Genomic DNA, 20,397 nt, shown 5'->3' on the forward strand with positions numbered 1-20,397 from the left:
TATCTGATATGTACTGTGATAGGCTTATGAGCACTGTGTACAATAGACTTTCACAGCAATCTGTTTACTCATGCCATAATATCCACCTACCATCATTTAATTTTGGATGATGAGCATTTGGAATTGGTAAATAGTCTATGGATGTTGAAATGTAATAAAATACATTGAATAATCCAATATCATTATTTAATATTTGGTCTTTGTACGTAACTCAAGCAGAGGCGTGCCAGGCAGTTGTTAGTCCAATAAGGAAGACAAAGCGGAAATACATTGATTTCAGGTCTCAGTGTAGACAGAGGACAGCTGACTTAGACAACGGTCAATGGCATTGACCTGGAAGAGTCCATTGTCTTCTAGTTCGTTACGTTGTGTTTCTCCGAATGTACCTTGAGATTCCGGGACAACGTCAAATCCTGTGGATAGAATTCCGCAAGTATACTATTAAGGGCGTGTTATACTTAATAGCAGTAATTTTGCAAACTTCCACTTCCAACACGGAGCCTCAATAGATTGGAGCACAGATCAGAGTTAGGGCAGTATGGACGAATCCACAACCCATGCTCTCATCTAGCAAGACTCCATACTTCGCCTCACAAAGTTACCCTTAGTGAGTTAAGGTGATACTAAGAGAGAAGTATCTCAAACAGGTCTCAACAATGGACTCAGAACCATTCTTTCTATCCATTCTTACTCTTTTTTTTGTGCTGCTGAAGGCGAAGAATGTTTATACTAGGGAATGAAACAACCTTTCCACTTTTTGTACCCAGTAACTGATTCGATGAAGACTATAGCCCAAACAGGAAGATTTTCTGTATACTGTGTGTTCTTTATAAATGGGTTTACAATTTTATTACACAGAGGAAATCTTGCTCCAAATTGCTTAATCCCAATCTCAGAAGAGTGAGTTCTACTCCAGTAATGTGACGTTTCCATTTTCATATATCCATTCTGTTGTCTCTGAATGAAATTGTCATTTACTGTCTTATTAGGAGTAGTTTTGTACTGATGGCACACTAAGAACCAGCTTGGGACCTGACAAAACCATTTTACATAGATGCTTCTAGTCAACAGAGAGTATTTCATAAATTTAGACAGGATTTGAATGCAATTTCTAAATGTGAAAGGATTCCCAAATCATTCTTACTTTAATAATGCTGCATGTTGCAAAAATGTTACTAATCTTTAAGAATAAGTATTAGGTGTTTAAGATTTTATTATGTATAACTAGAGTAGAATGCAAATGAAAAAAATAACAGTTAACATTGTCTTGCAATTATTAAAGACTAAACAACAGGATCCAAAACAGGTTTTGACAATGTTTTCTGTAAAGAAACCAAGTTAAGCAAAGTAAAGCTAAAAACACCCAATAACTACAAATGTAACTTTGTCCAATTCAAACAATGATATAATAAGTTTTAAAAAGTGATGCTTAATTAAACTTGGCATCGTATAAATTTACTGCATTTAATAGGTAGAGTAATTCAGTTCACTGGACATTTCAATTCAGAGATAATATATCTTGGCAAGGTCAAAGCTGCATAATTATAACCTCTGTGATTGGAATCAGGCCCGAAAGAAATTGCAAAACAGCATCTAAATTGATTCTGTTTACTTCCAACTCGACCCAAGAAGGAAAGCAAATAAATCTCTTCATCAACATCATACCATCAAGATAGAAGGACAGTTTAAAAAATATATATTGTTTGTTGAATAAAATTAACCCAGTGCCCAAACAGATTGCATTGGAAAGATAACCAATAGTAACATATTTGTTTTGCCTAATTTTATGGGGTCTTGGGTCCAAGGGGCATGAGTTTTCTTGTGTATATATAATCATGTATTTGTATTTTCAGTAATTTCTTTTGTCACTAACTTTCCAAATTTGCCCTTTTGTTGGAAGCAGTGTTCCCTCTAAGGTGCACAGGCACTCAGCTGCGCATCAATCGGGAGGTCCTGCGTAGGCCGCTCACAAGTTACTGTCGCTGGAAAATACCACTCATGCGCAGCCGCACAGCAGCCATGCAGCAAATTTAAAAGGATTGCACACTAAAAAAAAATTAGGAAACATTGGTTGGGAGTACTAGCCATGAGCACTGTTGCTGCTGACACAAATTGAAGTTGGTGCCTGAAGATAAGAGAAAATAACACCTTGCTTGTAACTTTCTCTTTGTTCCTTGGTGTGGCAGGAGGAACCCACCACCAGGGCTGTTGACAATACCTGTACTACATCGCCACCTGATTATCCTCACAACACCAACAGTGAAAAAGATAGAAGCTAGTCTCAACTGTGCTGCACTAGTTTTGGGAAACAAAACATGTCGTATTGAAACCAGGCATGATTCCCAATAAGCACCTCTCAAATAAATCAATGTAGAAATAATTTAAATCAAAATGTGGCAAAATTAAAAGTTGATGCATAGAGAGTGGCTGAAAGAACTAACTATCTCAGAGTGTAAAGGGAGCTGTAATATTGATGGAACTTTATCTCAGATATTTCCCCTGGTTTGGTGCCAGAGATCACTCTTATAAGTGAGTTCGCACTCCCTACAACCTTTATCTGATCAATATCCATGTACTCAAACGGAAACATTTGTTACTGTATTTTGGTTTACTCGATATATTGTGTTCTGCCATGTGATTTCCGTAATTTTGGAAAACGGTAACATAAACACTCTATGAGGCTGTGGCTTAGGCTATAAACTATGAAGCGGCATATTAAATAGTAAACATTAGAAATAGCAAACAGTAAATTTGTACTACTAATGATTTGTCATTATCATAAGTATCAATTACAAAAGTCACGCTTAAAATGTCTTAATCATGCCAGCTATTTTGTGCAGTTCAATAAGTATTTACTGATTTAAAAGCCAGGTCTTCAGGCAGTTACAAATAGCTGATTGAAGCTGCCCAAAGTCTCCACTTTCCGATTATCTCCCATAGATGTTAACAGTGCAAACAGCTGATTGAAGCTGCATTAAGTCTCCATTAGTTGTTTGTACATTTAACAATTATGTGTAAGAAAATACACCAAGTTCCACATGTTCCAGTCTGTCAGTTTCCCAGCAGTGGAGACTTCAGGCAGCTTTGGGAATAATTTCATTGCATTGGTTTTAGCATCTACCACCTATAGCCAGTAAATCGCCTTAGCATGAACGGTAGGGACTATAATTTAATATTATCCTTCTCAGAATGTAAAAAAAAAATCACACCTGCTGCACTAACACCCAACATAAAACCGTACCTGAAGCACAGTTCCTGGCCATAGCCTCACATGGCAGCTCGCAGCTAACCTCCCATGAAACTCCGGTCTATATTTCTCTATGATGGATTTAGCTGGGTTGGTGAACTGAATGAAGATTCACAAGATACTTACGGATAAGGAATGCTATTTAGAATCATAGGGCTAAAATTTCCCTAACCTGTTTTTCTGGCGCCCTCACCCGAGGTGTGTCGTTTTTGCCTGTCTCCAAGCGCGCCGAAAAAAGACGTCAGTATTCTGGCCACTCCCCAACCTCTCTTCGGTCATGGCGCAGCATGGCCCAATGGATTGGGGGCGGAGCCATGTCCCAGCGCTGAAAACAGTGCCGGGACCTCTGCACATGCGCGCTAGAGTCTGCGCGCATGTGCAGTAGCTCCTGGCAGGCTGTTTCTGCAAACACGCACTGCAGGCTGTGTGAGAGGGGCCCGAAGCACGCCACCCCTAGCCCTGGCCAAATGGGCTCCCTCATCGACGGCCAGAGTGTGCTCTGCAGGCTGTGTCAACTCTGACCTGATTGTAAAACTCCTGAAGAGTTTTTGGGGGTCTGGATTTGTAACTCTCGACCAGATGAACCGGGGATTCATGCAGGTGTTTGATGCCATACTGGTCATTAGTCTAGACATGCCAAACTCTTACAGGACTCTGAAGGGGTTTGTGGACCATTGTCATCAGCAAGTGGTCATCACCAAAGCCCTCCAAGATCAGTGCCCCAAACGTGAAGCCAGACCCTCTGTTACTGAGGACGGGAGTAACTGCGTCACGCAGGCAGCCCAGTAAGCGTCCCCGACAACAGGAACAAATGCGCCTGAGCAGAGGGAATGTCCACCGTATCGCGGGCGAACAAGATCCTCAGGATACTGAAGTCCAAGGGGCTGGCTCCAGACCTTCCAGAGAATTTGTACCATTTCATCAATAGGGTAATTCCACCTCTCCCCCGCCCTCTTCCCTACCCCCCCCCCCCCCCACCACTTCCCTCATCGGCGGTCCGCTGCGTTCCCTAAGGTAGGACTTCTATTTTTTATTTGTTATTTACTGATTGATTTTGGTGCTTTAGGTGCAGGGTTCCTTCTATTTTTTTATTCGTTAGTTATTGATTGCTTATTACTTTGGACTTGGTCCTTTAAGGGCAGGGTTCCTTCTATTTTATTTGTTATTTAATTGCTTATTACTTTTTGTGCTTTGTTTGGTGCTTGGTGGTGCTTTAAATGTTACTTGCGCCGATTCCTTAACTGTAAGTAAGGTCTTTCTGTGCGGACAAAAGTGGACACATACGCTGCCCTAAGTTAGTTTAGTACAACTTTTTTCTAGCCAAATTGGCATAAATGATGTAAGTGGCTGGGAATGCCCCCTTTTGAAAAAAAAAACTGACCTAACAAAATACCTAACTAACTCACTTACACTGGCGCAAATTAAATGGCCATATTTGCGACTAAAAAGATACACCAGAAAAATCAAGTTACACCAAAAAAAACGGTGCAACTCATCGGGAAATGTGGGCCCATAGAATGGTTGCAGCACGAAAGGCGGCCATTCAGCCCGTCAAGCCCGTGCCGGCTCTCTGCAAGAGCACCCCGTCGCCCTGCAAATTTTTTTCTTTCAGGTACTTATTCAACTCCCTTTTGAAAGCAGTGATTGAATCTGCCTCCCCCACCCTTTCAGGCAGGGCATTCCAGATCCTAACCACTCGCTGTGTAAAACAGTGTTTTATGTCGCCTTTGGCAATCACCTTAAATCTGTGCCCTTAGCTTCTCTACCCTTCTGCCAATAGGAACAGTTTCTCTCTATCTACTCTGTCCAGACCCCTCATGATTCATCAAATTTCCTCTCAATCTTCTCTGCTCTAAGGAGAACAACCCCAGCTTCTCCAGTCTATCCATGTAACTGAAGTCCTTCATCTCTGGAATCATTCTCGTTAATATTTTCTGCACACTCTCTAAGGCCTTCACATCCTTCCTAAAGTGCGGTGCCCAGAATTGGACACAATGGGCCCAAGTTTCAGCCTCAGTTGCTCCTGATTTTTTGGAGCAACTGGTGTAGAACGGAGTATCTTAGAAATTCAAATTCTCGGCATTTAGTTTGCCCCAGTTCTAGTCAGTTAGAACAGTTTCACTTTGGAACAGAATTTTTTTTTCAAAAGGGGGCATGTCCAGCCACTTACGCCTGTTTTCAAAGATTCGGCAGTGAAAACTTACTCTATACTAACTTAGAATGGAGTAAGTGAAGATTTTTGTGCATTGGAAAAAACCTTGTCTACACTTTAGAAAATCAGGCGTGGGTTACAAATTAGGCGTAGGGAATGGGGGGGGGGGTTTAAAGGGAAGTTTACAAACATTAAACACTTCAGTTTTACAAATAAAGATCCAGCATCAATAATAAATGATAAATACATCAATAAATCAATCAAAAAAAATTAATAAAAAATATATATTTTTTTTAAATCAAATAAAAAAAACATTTTCTACTTACCGACTGCAGCACCGGGAGCGTGCTGGGATGGTCCCCGCAGTGTGTCTCTGTCAGTGTCTCTATCTGTCTGTCTGTGTGTGTGTCTCTCTCTGTCTGTCAGTGTCTGTGTTTCCTACAGCGAGGGGAGGGGTAGAAGGAGGGGGAGAAGGGGAGGGGGAGGGGGATGGGGAGAAGGGAGGTGGGGGGGAGGAGGAGAAGGGAGGTGGGGGGGAGAAGGGAGGTAGGAGGGGAGGGGGAGAAGGGGGGGGGAGAAGGGGAGAAGTGGGGGTGAGAAGGGGGGAGAAGGGGGGGAGAGGAGAGAGGGAAGGAGAGAGGAGAGAGGGGAGGAGGGAGGGAAGGGGAGGGAGGGAAGGAGAGAGAGGGGAGGGAGGGAGGGAAGGGGAGAGGTGGGGGGGGAGGGAGAGAAGGAGGCTGAACGGCCGGGCCCAAGACCTCGGGCTAGATTTACAGATAGGTGGCGTCAGGTCTTGGGGGGGGGGGGGGGGGGGGGAGAGAGATTCGCGGAGGTCCTGGGAGAGAGAGTCGCGGAGGTCGGGTCGCCGGGGGGGGGGGGGGGGGAAGAGGGGGAGAAGGAGAGAGGATGTAGCGAGGGAGGGAAGGAGAGAGGATATAGGGAGGGAGGGAAGGAGAGAGGAGGGAGGGAAGGAGAGAGGGGAGGAGAGAGGGAAGGAGAGAGGAGGGAGGGAAGGAGAGAGGGGGGGAGGGAGGGAAGGAGAGAGAGGGGAAGGAGGGAAGGAGGCTGAACGGCCGAGCCCAAGACTTCGGGCTAGATTTACAGGTAGGTGGCGTCTGGTCTCGGGGGGGGGGGGGTGGTGGGGTGGGGAGAGAGAGTCGCGGAGGTCGGGTCGCCGGGGGGGGGGGAACGGGAGTCGGGTCGGTGTCGCGGTCGGGTCCGGTCCGGGGGCGGGGGAGCGGGAGTCGAGTCGGGTCAGGAGGAAGCAGGAGCTGGGCATGGGAGGCAGCCTTATGCACGCAGCCCCAGTGAGGCCATTCGGCCAGGGCTAGGGGATGCGTGCTTCGGGCCCCTCCCACACAGTTTTGGGCGTCTGGAGCTACTGCACATGCGCGCCCACTGTAGCGCGCATGTGCAGAGGTCCCGGCACTGTTTTCGGCACAGGGACGTGGCTCCGCCCCCCACAGCTCGTGCTGCGCTGCACCTGGCTGCAGAAGACCTGCAGTGAGCCGGAGAATAGGGACGTATATTTTAGCCGCACTTTCTGGCGCGAAAAACGAGCGTCCAGGTCCGGGCTGCGCCGTTTTAGGCGCGTCCCGAAACTTGCGCCCAATACTTCAGTTGAGGCCAAACCAGTGTTTTATACAGGTTCATCATAATTTCCACGCTTTTGTACTCTATACCTTTATTCATGAAGCCCAGGATCCCGTAAACCTTTTTAACCGCTTTCTCACCCTGCCCTGCCACCTTCAACGATTTGTGCACATATAAGAACATAAGAAATAGTAGCAGGAGAAGGCCATACGGTCTCGAGCCTGCTCCGCCATTTAATATGATCATGGCTGATCCGATCATGGACTCAGGTCCACTTCCCTGCCCACTCTCCATAACCCCTTATTCTCTTATCGTTTAAGAAACTGTCTTATTTCTGTCTTAAATTTATTCAATATCCAAGCTTCTACAGCTGAGGCAGCGAATTCCACAGATCCACAACCCTCTGAGAGAAGAAATTTCTCCTCATCTCAGTTTTAAATGGGTGGCCCCTATCTTATTCTAAGATTATGCCCTCTAGTTCTAGTCTCCCCTATCAGCGGAAACATCCTCTCTGCATCCACCTTGTCAAGCCCCTTCATAATCTTATACGTTTCGATAAGATCAGGTCTCATTCTTCTGAATTCCAATGAGTAGAGGCCCAACCTACTCAACCTTTCCTCATAAGTCAACCCCGTCATCTCCGGAATCAACCTAGTGAACCTTCTCTGAACTGCCTCCAAAGCAAGTATATCCTTTCGTAAATATGGAAATCAAACCTACACGCATTATTCCTGGTGTGGCCTCACCAATACCCTGTACAACTGTAGCAAGACTTCCCTGCTTTTATACTCCATCCCCTTTGCAATAAAGGCCTAGATTCCATTGGCCTTCCTGATCACTTGCTGTACCTGCATACTAACCTTGTGTTTCATGCACAAGTACCCCCAGGTCCCGCTGTACTGCAGTACTTTGCAATCTTTCTCCATTTAAATAATAATTTGCTCTTTGATTTTTTTCTGCCAAAGTGCATGACCTCACACTTTCCAACATTATACTCCATCTGCCAAATTTTTGCTCACTCACTTAGCCTGTCTATGTCCTTTTGCAGATTTTGTGTGACCTCACACATTGCTTTTCCTCCCATCTTTGTATCGTCGGCAAACGTGGCTACGTTACACTCAGTCCCCTCCTCCAAGTCGTTAATATAGATTGTAGATAGCTGGGGTCCCAGCACTGATCCCTGCGGCACCCCACTGGTTACTGGTTGTCAACCCGAGAATGAACCATTTATCCCTACTCTCTGTTTTCTGTTCGTTAGCCAATCCTCTATCCATGCTTATATATATTACACCCAACCCCTAGGTCTCTCTGTTCATACACCCCCTTTTGGATTGTACCCTTTAGTTTATATTTCCTCTCCTCATTCTTTCCACCAAAATATATCACTTCACACTTTTCTGCGTTAAATATCATCTGCCACATGTCAGCCCATTCCACCAGCCTGTCTGTCCCCTCTTGAAGTGTATCACAATCCTCCTCACTATACTTCCAAGGTTTGTGAATCTGCAAATTTTGAAATTGTGCTCTGTACACCCACATCCAAGTCATTAATATATATTAAAAGCAGTGGTCCTAGTACCGATCCCTGGGAATACCACTGTATATCTTCCTCCAGTCTGAAAAACAACTATTCACCGCTACTCTCTGTTTCCTGTCACTTAGCCAATTTCGTATTCATGCTGCCACTGTCCCTTTTTTTTCCCCATGGGCTTCAATTTTTCTGGCAAGCCTATTTGGCACTTTGTTGAACGCCTTTTGGAAATACATGTAGACAACATCAACCGCATTACCCTCATCAACCCTCTCAGTTACCTCATCAAAAAACCCGATCAAGCTGGTTAAACACGATTTGCCTTTAACAAATCCATGCTGGCTTTCCTTAATTAAACCACACTTGTCCAAGTGACTGTTAATTTTGTTCCTGATTATTGTTTCTAAAAGCTTCCCCACTACCGAGGTTAAACTGACTGGCCAGTAGTTGCTGGATTTATCTTTACACCCTTTTTTGGAACAAGTACTCATTTAGTACCTCAGCCATATCCTCTGCCTCCATGCGTAGGTCTCCATTTTGGTCCCTAAATCGGCCCCACCCCTCCTCTTACTACCCGTTTACTATTTATATGCCTATTTATTTGGCCCATCTTGATTCATCCACCCAAAACAACTCTACAGTCCCTGCATTCCTGCATGTAATTCCTTTTTAAATGATCCCAGAGTTTTCACTTCCACCACTCTGTCAAAAGCCCATCACTCACTCCCTGAAGAAGAACCTCCTGATATCAGTCCTAAAGTTACCTTTTATTAGTTTGATCCTATGTCTCTTTGTCGTACTCTCACTGCTTATTTTAAAATAGTATTCTACATTAACTTTTTCCATACCATTTACCATTTTATTAACCTCTATAAGATCACCTCTCAGACACTTCCTTTCCAGGTTGAAAACTCAAGTCTGTCCAGTCTTTCCTTAAAAATCCTTGTGCTCTGCTCTGCAGCACTGGCTCCAGCCCTGAAGGTCTCCCTTGTTTCTCAGCGACCAAAATTGGACACAGTCCTCAAGGTAAAGTCTGACTAGAGCAGTGTATAGCTTGATCATAACTTCCTTTAATGTTTGTTCTGTATTTCAACATTCTATCGGCTTTGTTGATTGCTGTCCTGCAGTCGCTAGACTTGTTGAGCATTGACTCTATCTACTAAGACCCCTAGGTTTCTTTCAAACTCATCTTTAGCTATTTCCAGACCATTAATAGAGTGGATGTTTTTCCCATTTTCCGTCGCCTGTGCACTTGTCTGCATTAAACGTTATCTGCTATTATTTAGCCCACTCACTCAAATATAGCTGCCTAATGTAGGGCCAGATTTTGCTGTCAAAACAATGGTGAGGTTAACGGCGCTCGCCGTCATTTATGCATATATGGTACAGCAATTTCAAGCAAGGGGCAAGTGTTTAAATGCCAATATCCAAAAGTTGCTGTCCTAGTTGCCGTGTCTGACTCACCACTGACGTGCATTGAATGTTGTGAAGTTGCTGTATTTGCGCAGTAGATACAAACTAAAGCCGTCGCAGATACTTAAAACTAGTATCCTTTTAACAACATGGTAAGTGATAATGACTGCCCATCAACCTCGGGCACTGAAAATTAACTATTACAAGTGTGGAGTCTCATTCTTTCAGGATGTGAATTGTTTCAAGAGATTTTAAAGTATCAAATTTTAAATGTTATATGTTTTCTTACATTTCCTTTCTGGCTCTATTCTCTCTCGCTTTTAATCTAATCTATCTTTCGCTCTCTATTTTTCTTTCTGTACTTGATTTGATGTTGAATTCTCCACTTTAATTTACCTTCCTTCTCAATCCTTCCGCTGTTTATTTCCCAATTGTTAAATCTCATTGGTTAAGGAGAAACCCTGCTGGGTGCCCTGTTCACTCAGGTCCCAGATGCTCTGTTTCCCTCACTGCGCCATTATCAGCTTTCACTTTAAGCGACTTAGTGGGCAATATATTTTTAAGCTGAAGGATGCAGGGGCAAGTCTAACTAACGGCAGACGTCGTTAGATGCCCTGCCAAGTGAAATCTGGCCCGTAGAGTTCAAAAACATCTCGCAGGCTGTCAGTCTCAGACAATCAAGAAGTCATCTTTAAAAGCGGCCAGATTGAGTAGAACAATATGTAAGGAGATAGGTATCACAAAATGCTTCTTGAAATGGCCTCATGTATACATACCAGACTGTAATGTGCATTCTCGGTACCCTGAGGAAGTAGTAGTAACTAACATTTAAAGTGCTACAGTCTCCTAAATAGATATAGGAGTGCTAATCTGCTACTCCTATCCATCAATGGAGCCACAGATTGAATAACTGAATATTCTGAAAATTCCAACCATTATGTAAATATTCATTTGTATTTTCACTTTTATCCATTTTTTAGCTTATTTTCATTCGCACTTGCATAATCCTTGACCAGAAAGATAACTCCAACTTGACAGCTTTACGCACATGACATTTTAACCTATACGCTAGAGCAACTGATTCTAATTAGTTCAGGTACAACTAAATAAACAACAGAAACATTACCTATGGCGATCTCGCAGAACTCAAACATTTTTCCCAATTAATTAAATCCACTTTCTGTGGAAAGATGTCATTATATTATAGGTACCTGTTTGAGATAAATCGATGCTGAAAGCAACACAGGGCTGGCATAAGCAAGTTATACCACATGCTCTTTGTCACTTTCTGGCCAAGAAAAATAGGGATATGAAACTCTGTCCATGCCAATTAAATTTTAATGTTCACCTTAAAATTAAGTATAAAATGTTCCCACACAGTGGGATTTTTTAAAATATTGCTTTACACTAGTTGTAATTATATTGGTGCTGGAGCATTGGGAGATTACCTCCTGTCTAAATCACACTGCTTGTGTAAATAGAATTCAAGCAACTTTGCCCCAAATTGGACATGCACTTATTATGCAAAACCAAAATCAGTTCACATTGAAACAAACTGTGTGAAAGAACAGTCTTGTAATGGCACATTAAATGAAACCGAGCAATAAGTACATGAATCTACCCTACTCTTGTTTACCTGATAGACTGGCGTGTGCAATGAGTGAATGGTAGCCATTATGCCGAGCTGGACTGGGGCAGTGGGAATCGTCTGCTGAAAGGGAATTGTGAATAGCTGTTTGCTCCATTGTTCTAAACGAATCACCATACTGGAAGGTGTTCTGCATGGTGTGAAAGCTTCCTTGGTAACCTGGAAACAAAGAACATTTGTAGTGCTGTGATCAGACCCTGGGCTTACTTCACAGGTAACAATTTATGTCCATAAGGAATTTAAATTGAAGTTTTTATTTTGCTTTAAATGACAAATCATGAGTGAATTAGGTTAACACCATTAAAAACGAGACACAGCTAGAAAAGCAATATGGGTTTAATACTAGCACCCCTTGCCTAGAGAAGGGAAATATCTGTAGGATTTCTGCTCTAATTCATTATGGTTTCTCTTCCCGCCCCCGCACGATTACCTCTGGAGTCCCCCAAGGATCTATCCTCAGCCCCCTCCTATTTCTTATCTACATGCTGCCCCTCTGCAACATAATCCAAAAAATGGCAGATTCCACATGTACGTTGACAACACTCAGGTCTAACTCACCAACATTTCTCTCGACCCCTCCACTTACTTTGATTTGTCACGCTGCTTGTCCAACATCCAGCATTAGATGAGCGGAAATTTTCTCCAATTAAATATTGGGAAGACCGAAGCTATTGTCGGTCCCCACTACAAACTTCATTCCCTAGGTACTGACTCCATCCCTCTCCCTGGCCACTCTCTGATGCTGAACCAGACCATTCACAACCTTGGCGTCCTAATTGACCCTAAGCTGAGCTTCCAACCCCATATCCTCTCCATCACCAAGACCACCTACTTCCACCTCCAAAACATCGCCCATCTCCACCCCTGCCTCAGCTCATCTGCTACTGAAATCATCATTCATGCCTTTGTGACCTCTAGACTCGAATATTCCAAATGCTCTCCTGCCCAGCCTCCCACCTTGCACCCTCTGTAAACTTGAGCTCATCCAAAACTTTGCTGCCCGTATCCTAACTCGCACCAAGTCCTGAACACCCATCACCCATGTGCTTGCTGACCTATATTGGCTCCCGATCTGACAACGCCACGATTTAACAATTCTCCTAAATTTCAAATCCCTTCATGGCCTCGCCCATCACTATCTCTGTAGGCCTCCAACAGCACTACAATCCTCCGAGATCTCTGCGCTCCTTGGATTCTGACCTCTTGCGCATCCCCAATTTTCATCATTCCACCATTGGCGACCCTACCTTCAGCAGTCTAGACCTTAAGCTCTGGAAGTCCCTTTCTCAACCTCTCCCCCCTCTCCTCCATTAGAACACTCCATAAAATCTACCTTTTTGACCAAGCTTTTGACTATCTGTCATAATATCTCTTATGTGGTTGATAACACTCCTGAGAAACGCCTTGGGACATTTTACTACTTTAAAGGTGCTATATAAATACAAGTTGTTGTTATTATCCAGCAACCCCCTCTGAAACTTCAGATGAGGATGAGGTAATGCCTGAATGTATGTGTTGGACTCGAGCACTTATTGTCTGGGTTCACATGAAGCATGACCACTCGGATGAGATAACTGAGGGCTATCATTAACCATTATGTTGTATGTTCATTAACCATGGACCCATACCTCAGAAAAAGTCAGCGCCTCGGAGGCGAAAATTGAAAGAATATACATAAATATGAGACCACACAAAGAACATGTTTATGAATAGTGCATTTTGTATGAATTAAATACACTCTTGTATTTGATAAAATGCTTGCATGGGGGATAAAGGGAACAGCATTCACACACACACACATATACAACACAGACCACATAAACATTCAGTGCGCACTAACAGTTGTGACCACAATAATTTGTTGCATACTGCTGATAGCAAGATAATGCAATCTTTGAATAGTCACTTGTAATTTAAAATTATCATCCCACATGCCTGCATCGTTTTTGTGCCATAATTTAATCTTTTCCATGCTATTGGACTTTACTTTTAAATTAATTCTTTACACACCAGTAGTCCTATTCGCTAGACCACTGGTAGATAATTACTGGTGGATTAACTGAGAATTCCTTCAATGTTTTAACAAGCAGCATTTGAATCTTGAATGACAAAACCACGTTTTAATGACACACAAGGAAATACCATCAGTAATTAAACTGAACAAAAAGTGAATATGAAGACTCAACTCTTCTTTCTTTCTCTCCCTCCCAAACATCAATAAGTCCTGTTCAATAAGACCTTCTTTATATAATGCCTGAGAAACCACTTCTGACTATTGGGTTCCTGCTGGGTAATGGGTAACTCACTTCCTCTGGTGGTTTATGAACATTCAGCTCATTTTAATACTCATTCATCTGACAGAGACAGTTAACTAATCCTGAACATTTAACAGTAAGAATGGGAGCTATGGATCATTCTCCATTCTTTTACCCATTGTGCTTTGAGTTTACCACGGGAGAATTTTATGTTGTATGTTCTGAAGTGTGCTACCATGAAAAGAGTATTGAATTGATACACCGAAACAGTTATAAAGAGACGTAAAATACCCAGCAAAATCTTAAAACATTGTTTCAATTTTTAAATTCTCTCCTTTCCTGAAGGTGCTGACTCATGCCGTGCTTCACTCACAGCCACTGGCAGCCCACTCATAACTTGTCCTGGTCGCCATTCTTCAAGTATAAGCCTAGATAGTGAGTGTCAGGAGATTATTCAACTACTGGAAATTACAAAACATGCAATTTCAATCTGGGGCTACTGCTTAGTGATCAAGATCCAGCACCTGGCAGACATTTCTCTTTCCTAGCCCTGGAAACACCCAAACCAATTGTGATACCTCCATTTCTGTGTCTGATATATTAACCTGTTACTGTGAGTGGCCAAAGTTTCCTCTGCACTTCCGCACCTCCCAATTTTCTCACCTACTTTCCTGTAGACGCTGGCTCATGCTATGGTACAGTTTCACAGGCACTGGCCATCCTCAGGTACCTCACTTAAGTGTTCACTGTTGGTGTGTGACTAGACAGAGAGTGTCAGCAGGCTATTTGATCGAGGGCAGCTTAACAGCAAGATGATCCTATCTTGACTCAAAATTTCCCATAGAACACATTGATCATGAATGGGAACTCTAGTTAATTTTCTCTTTCCTAGTGAAGTGGCTGAGACCAATTGTGCCGCTCCCACTGCCAAACTGGCTGAGATCAGCTAACATAGCACAATTGGAGTTTCAATTTGGAACTGTCTTCGCCTTTATAACTTAATACCACACCAAGCAGTGCTGTTACATAGAACATAAGAATTAGGAGCACGAGTAGGCCATACAGCCCTTCAAGCATGCTCTGCCATTCAATAAGATCATGGCTGATCTTCGACCTCAACACCACTTTCTTGCCCTATCCCTATATTCCTTGATGCCCCGAGAGTTCAAAAATCTATCTACCTCAACCCTGAATATACTCAACGGCTCAGCATCCACAACCCTTTGTGGCAGAGAATTCCAAAGATTCACAACGCTCTGAGTGAAGAAGTTCCTCATCATTAAAAGAACGACCCCTTATCCTGAGACTGCCCCCTCATTGCGGACTCTCCAGCCATGGGAAACAATCTCTCAGCATCTATCCTGTCAATCCCCCTCAGAATCTTGTATGTTTCAATTAGATTTCCTCTCATTTTTCTAAATTCCAAAGAGTGTAGGCCTAATCTACTCAATCTCTCCTCATAGGACAACCTCTCATCCCATGGGATTCGTCTGTTGAACCTTTGTTGAACTGCTTCTAAGGCAAGTATATCTTTCCTTAGATAAGGAGACCAAAACGGCACAGTACTCCAGGTGTGGTCTCACCAAAGCCCTGTACAATTGTAGAAAGACTTCCTTACTCTTGTACTCTAACCCCCTAGTAATAAAGGCCAACATGCCATTTGCCTTCCTAATTGCTTGCTGTACCTGCATGCTAACTCTGTGTTTTCTGTACAAGAACACCTAAATCTCTCTGAAGACTAACATTTAATAGTTTCTCATCATTTAAAAAATATTTTGTTTTTCTATTCCTCCTATCAAAGTGAATAACCTCACATTTTCCCACATCATACTTCCATCTGGAACCGTACTTCCCACTCACTTAGTCGATATCCCTTTGCAGGTTCTTTGTGTCCTCCTCACAGCATACTTTCCCACCTACCTTTGCATCATCAGCAAACTTGGATACATTACACTCTCTTCCTTCATCTAAGTCATTAATATAGATTGTAAATAGCTGAGGTCCAAGCACCGATCCTTGCGGCACCCCACTAGTTGCAGCCTGCCAATTTGAAAATGACCTGTTTATCCCAACTCTCTGCTTTCAGTCCATTAACCAATCCTCTATCCATGCTAATATATTACTTCCAATCCTCCAACCCATGAGCCCTTATCTTGTGTAACAACCTTTTATGTGGCACCTTATCAAATGCCTTTTGGAAATTTAAATATACTACATCCACTGGTTCCCCTTTATCCACCATGCTAGTTACATCCTCAAAAAACTCTAATAAATTTGTCAAAAACAATTTCCCTTTCATAAGACTATGTTGACTCTGCCTAATCATGTTATGATTATCTAAGTTACCTGAAACCACTTCCTTAACATTGGATTCCAGCATTTTCCCGATGACTGATGTCAGGCCTGTAGTTCCCCGTTTTCTCTCTCCCTCCTTTCTTGAATAGCGGGATTACATTTGCTAATTTGCAGTCATTTTGGACCTTTCCCCCCTAGACTATCACGGGAGCCCAAAGAATTTAATGCTGAAACTATATTAAATTATTAAATCTGATACAAGTTGAATGTCCGGAAACCTCGGGACCAAGGCCGGTCTGGATTCCGGATATTTCCGGATTTTGGAACATCTTTGCCTGGGCCGAGGTAGGTGGGGTCGGGCAGCTGAGGTAAGGGGGCAGGTCAGCCTGCCGAGTAAGGGGGGTGGTGGCAGGGGGGTAGGGAGGCTAGGGCCGGAGTGAAGTCGGGCCGCCGAGGGTTGGGGCGAAGTCGGGGCGAGCGAAGTCGCGGCGAAGTTGTGGTGGGCGAAGTCAGGCCGGGGCGAGGTCGGGCCGCCGAGGGCCGGAGCGAGGTAGGGGTGGGGCGAGGTCGGGCCGCCGAGGGCCGGAGCGAGGTAGGGGTGGGGCGAGGTCGGGCCGCCGAGGGCCGGAGCGAGGTAGGGGTGGGGCGAGGTCGGGCCGCCGAGGGCCGGAGCGAGGTAGGGGTGGGGCGAGGTCGGGCCGCCGAGGGCCGGAGCGAGGTAGGGGTGGGGCGAGGTCGGGCCGCCGAGGGCTGGTGCGAGGTCGGATTGCCGAGGACCGGGGCGAAGTCAGGCTGCCGAGGCGGGGGGGCGGGGGGGGAATCCGGATTTCAGAACATTTTCCAGTTTCCGGATGATCCTGCCACGGATCAGCCAGGTGTCCGGATTCCGGAACATTCCGAATTTTGAAACTCCGGATTTTGGACGCTCAACTTGTAACATCAAATTTCTGCCAACAATAAGCAATTCTTTAAAAAAGTTTGTTAAACAAGATAATTCTGAATAGTTTAATTTACTGACATTACATTTACTGCTTATTGATTACCCCAAAATTTTAAATGTAACATAACACCATTTTTGCATCTTATGTTCCGTGCTTTATATTTCTACTGTGATCTCCCAAAAAATATTTCAAAGTACCTGCTTGGATGGGTTGTATCAGCTGGCTTTGGAAGACTGGGTAGGACTTGTGGTGCCCTCCACTGAGTTGGTTGTTGGATGGCTGAGGTGAGTGAGGACCGTGCCTCTGTGGCAGCGCTGGAGCTAACATTTTCCTTGGACTGACCAGAGAAGGAAAAGGAAGAACAACTGGTCCGGGCCTGCAAGGAAATATGTGTATTTTAGCAATGTAGTTTTACAAGAGCTCTTGTCCATTGATTTTGTTTCTAAAAATGCAAGGAATAAGCTCAAGGCTTCAATGCTGACATGTTGGTGGGTTCAGGTCAGAACATCGCACACCCACACATCACGTGCCCGATTTGCAGTGCACCCAATATTCCAATGTATGATTTTAGGCGGAGCTGAACAAGGCTGTGCGACCGGCATGCCAAGCTTCATTTCAGTTACATATTTCGGGAAATTAGGTCCTATGCTCAGTTTCACGACTTTGAATGAGGCACATCTCACCCACGTTAAATAGATGCATAACAGAGGAAATGGCATGGCCTGCTTTGGAGTATTTCTTATGGCAAGTTTGTTATTTTATTAAATATTTTTGCCAGTGAGTATTTCTCTACTTGCACATTCAACATTTGGATACTTTTATTTCCCTCTACTTTTTTTTGCTTTTTTATTGAAACCTTCAATTTGCCAAGAAAATTTTTTCTGAAGTCTTGTCACAAACCTCTGTAGTGCAATAAAAAAAACTTGTGATGGCAAGAAATAGGTTAAAGGCTAGAGGTGAAAAAAGGATCTTTTCAAAAAGGATATTTTCTTGTACAGTATCCAGATGCACAAGGAGATAGTAGGTGGAAATCACAAACCAAAGGGTCCTAATCTCCAAGGCACAACACACAACTTGGCCTTCCACCAGCACTAGACCTTGCCAGCGCATGGGCCTTTACTGTGGGTCACCCAGGCCATGTAAATGACCTGAACAGGAAATCACTGTGATCCTGGCACAGGACTTCAGATGCACAGCTCCTGTCTAGCACTGGAGTAGAAGAGGGCAGGAAAATCTGCCCTCTAAAGTTCTGCAGTGATATTTCAACCTTCAAAGAAAACCAGAATGTCTGTTTTTAACCTATCTCACCTACTCACACATTCAGCCAAATTAGTGTGGCTCCCGCAACCCAATTTTGGAAAGGGGGCAAAGTTTGAACTTGCACAATAACTGGATTGATCGCAGCTGACCATAATAGCCCAGAATTTGCTGGAGCAGAGCATCTCACGAGGAGTCCCGTTAGCTTTTTTTCTTCACGCTTCAGCTCGAAAAAAATTTGCATCACAAATTGCTGGAAGTGCGAGCTGTAATAGTTTTCCAGCAGAGCATCTGGGACCTTAGTGAACGACGGGACCAACAATCTATCTCCTTAACAAATGACATTTGAAACAATGGGATCTGAACAAATGAGAGAAAATAGAAAAAGAAACAGAGCGAAGGACAGAGAAGGAAATAGGGTGAATTGGAGTCAAATTAGGTACAGAAAGAGAAATAAAGAGAGGGAAAGAAAGATTGGATTAAGAGAGATAGAAAAGAGTGACAGAGAGGAAAAGTAAAAAAAAATGTTTTTAAATCTCAGAGAAATTTACAACCTGCAGAAATGAGTCTCCACAGTTTCAATTGTCCCCTTTCTGGGCCGGAGAGTTTGAGTGGCACTTCCGGAACATAAATCTCCTCATTAAATGGGTCCTTAAATCGTTAAGTACTAACTTTCTGCAGCGAATTAATTGATATCTAGCAAATTTTTGAAACTCATGAGGAGGTTGACGGTGATTTCTTGTTTTCACAATTTGTGGCAATTAGTAACTCACGGGGAACCTCTTCCTCGTCACAAATTGCTGAGCAATTTGCACATAATGGCATGCACATTAAACTCCCATTATTTTCCCAACGAATTCTGGGTCTTTATGTCAAGTCCAGCTGTTAAACTGGAGCCCACATAGTGAAAGCGCACTCAGATCCTTATTTTTTTGGAGGGTCTGACACAAAGTCCTTTAGTACCGCCTCTCAGACAAATTGGTAGTATACCAATTTCAGGCAGTCACACTATTGCTGGATCCTTTCCTTGTCCACGCTGCTGACATCGCTGGAGAGAAGCTATCTACTTAAAGTTAGTCTGCTCCTCTTCAAGGCAGTCTGCAGTTCTTAAAGCTGAGCTGCCTTCAGCAGTTTAAAAAAAATTAAAATTCCTTCAGCATGAGGCAGTCTGTAACTCTTAAAGCTGAGCTGCCTTCTACAGATAAAAATACTAAAAGTGCTTCAGCATTAACACAAATGGCTCAACGGGACAGGGAAAGGGAACCCAGGGTCTTGGATGCTGCACTCAAGCATCATGCAGGGGGTCAACACTGGAAGAGGTTCTCTACCCACAGGGGGCCAGGATGCCCTCAAGAAAGAAGGATGTGGAACCAGATCACTGAGGTCATTACTGCCAGAAGTGTCGCCACCAGGAGAAGCTGACACACAACCGGAGACAGCAGAAACTAACCGGAGGGGAGAAATGCGCCTGCACGTTCCAGGCCTGCACACCAGGACCTTCCCAAAGAAGTTTCATGACCTCAGATGAGTGGTCAAGGTCAGTGAATGCATCTTCAAAAGCCGTCTCCTACCAACTGCACCACTAGCCTCACAGTGCTCAGTGCACGACACCCCCCCCCCCCCCCACCCCCCATCATTCACCTATCAACAATCTACCAAACATGAGGCACACTTCACATTCTGAGCTTCACTTCACTCCCTTGGAGGAGAGGTGCTAGCCATTCTTGGCAGGCGCATGGCTGAGCCCTTGATGAGGCTGAAAGAATACAAGATGCCGGTATCCTCACATGTTATCCTCCTTCTCACATCCCACTTCCCCCTCATTTCACAATATCTTCTGAGTTACAAGCTGGACACGATGTGAGCATGCATCTATTGCTTTACACCCCCTCTGCTCACCACAACCCTACCCTTGTGTCTTCCACATTTCGGACACCCAAGGAATCCAGCCTGCCCAGCCAGTGGTTGACCAAGAAGAGGGAGAGGAGAGTGAAGAAGAAGAAACGTCACACTCCCAGCCACCAGCTCTTTGAGGTTGTCCTGCAAGGCCATTTGCAATCTTACC

The 20,397-nt window shown here is 43.9% G+C and overlaps 1 protein-coding gene across 1 annotated transcript in view; it reads right to left on the reverse strand.

Annotated features, from left to right (window-relative positions):
• Nucleotides 1-276: 276 nt before the first annotated feature.
• The window catches only part of LOC139268133 (zinc finger protein GLIS1), a 506,600-nt gene continuing 486,479 nt past the window's right edge, over nt 277-20,397 (reverse strand). The window contains exons 13-15 of the mRNA XM_070886160.1: nt 17,273-17,451; nt 11,573-11,743; nt 277-413 (exon numbers count right to left, since the gene is read on the reverse strand). Of these exons, the coding sequence (XP_070742261.1) occupies nt 277-413; nt 11,573-11,743; nt 17,273-17,451 (487 nt within the window). The remainder of the gene's footprint in view (nt 414-11,572; nt 11,744-17,272; nt 17,452-20,397) is intronic.

This window comes from Pristiophorus japonicus, chromosome 8 (genome assembly GCF_044704955.1).
Source record: "Pristiophorus japonicus isolate sPriJap1 chromosome 8, sPriJap1.hap1, whole genome shotgun sequence".
NCBI lineage: Eukaryota > Metazoa > Chordata > Chondrichthyes > Pristiophoridae > Pristiophorus > Pristiophorus japonicus.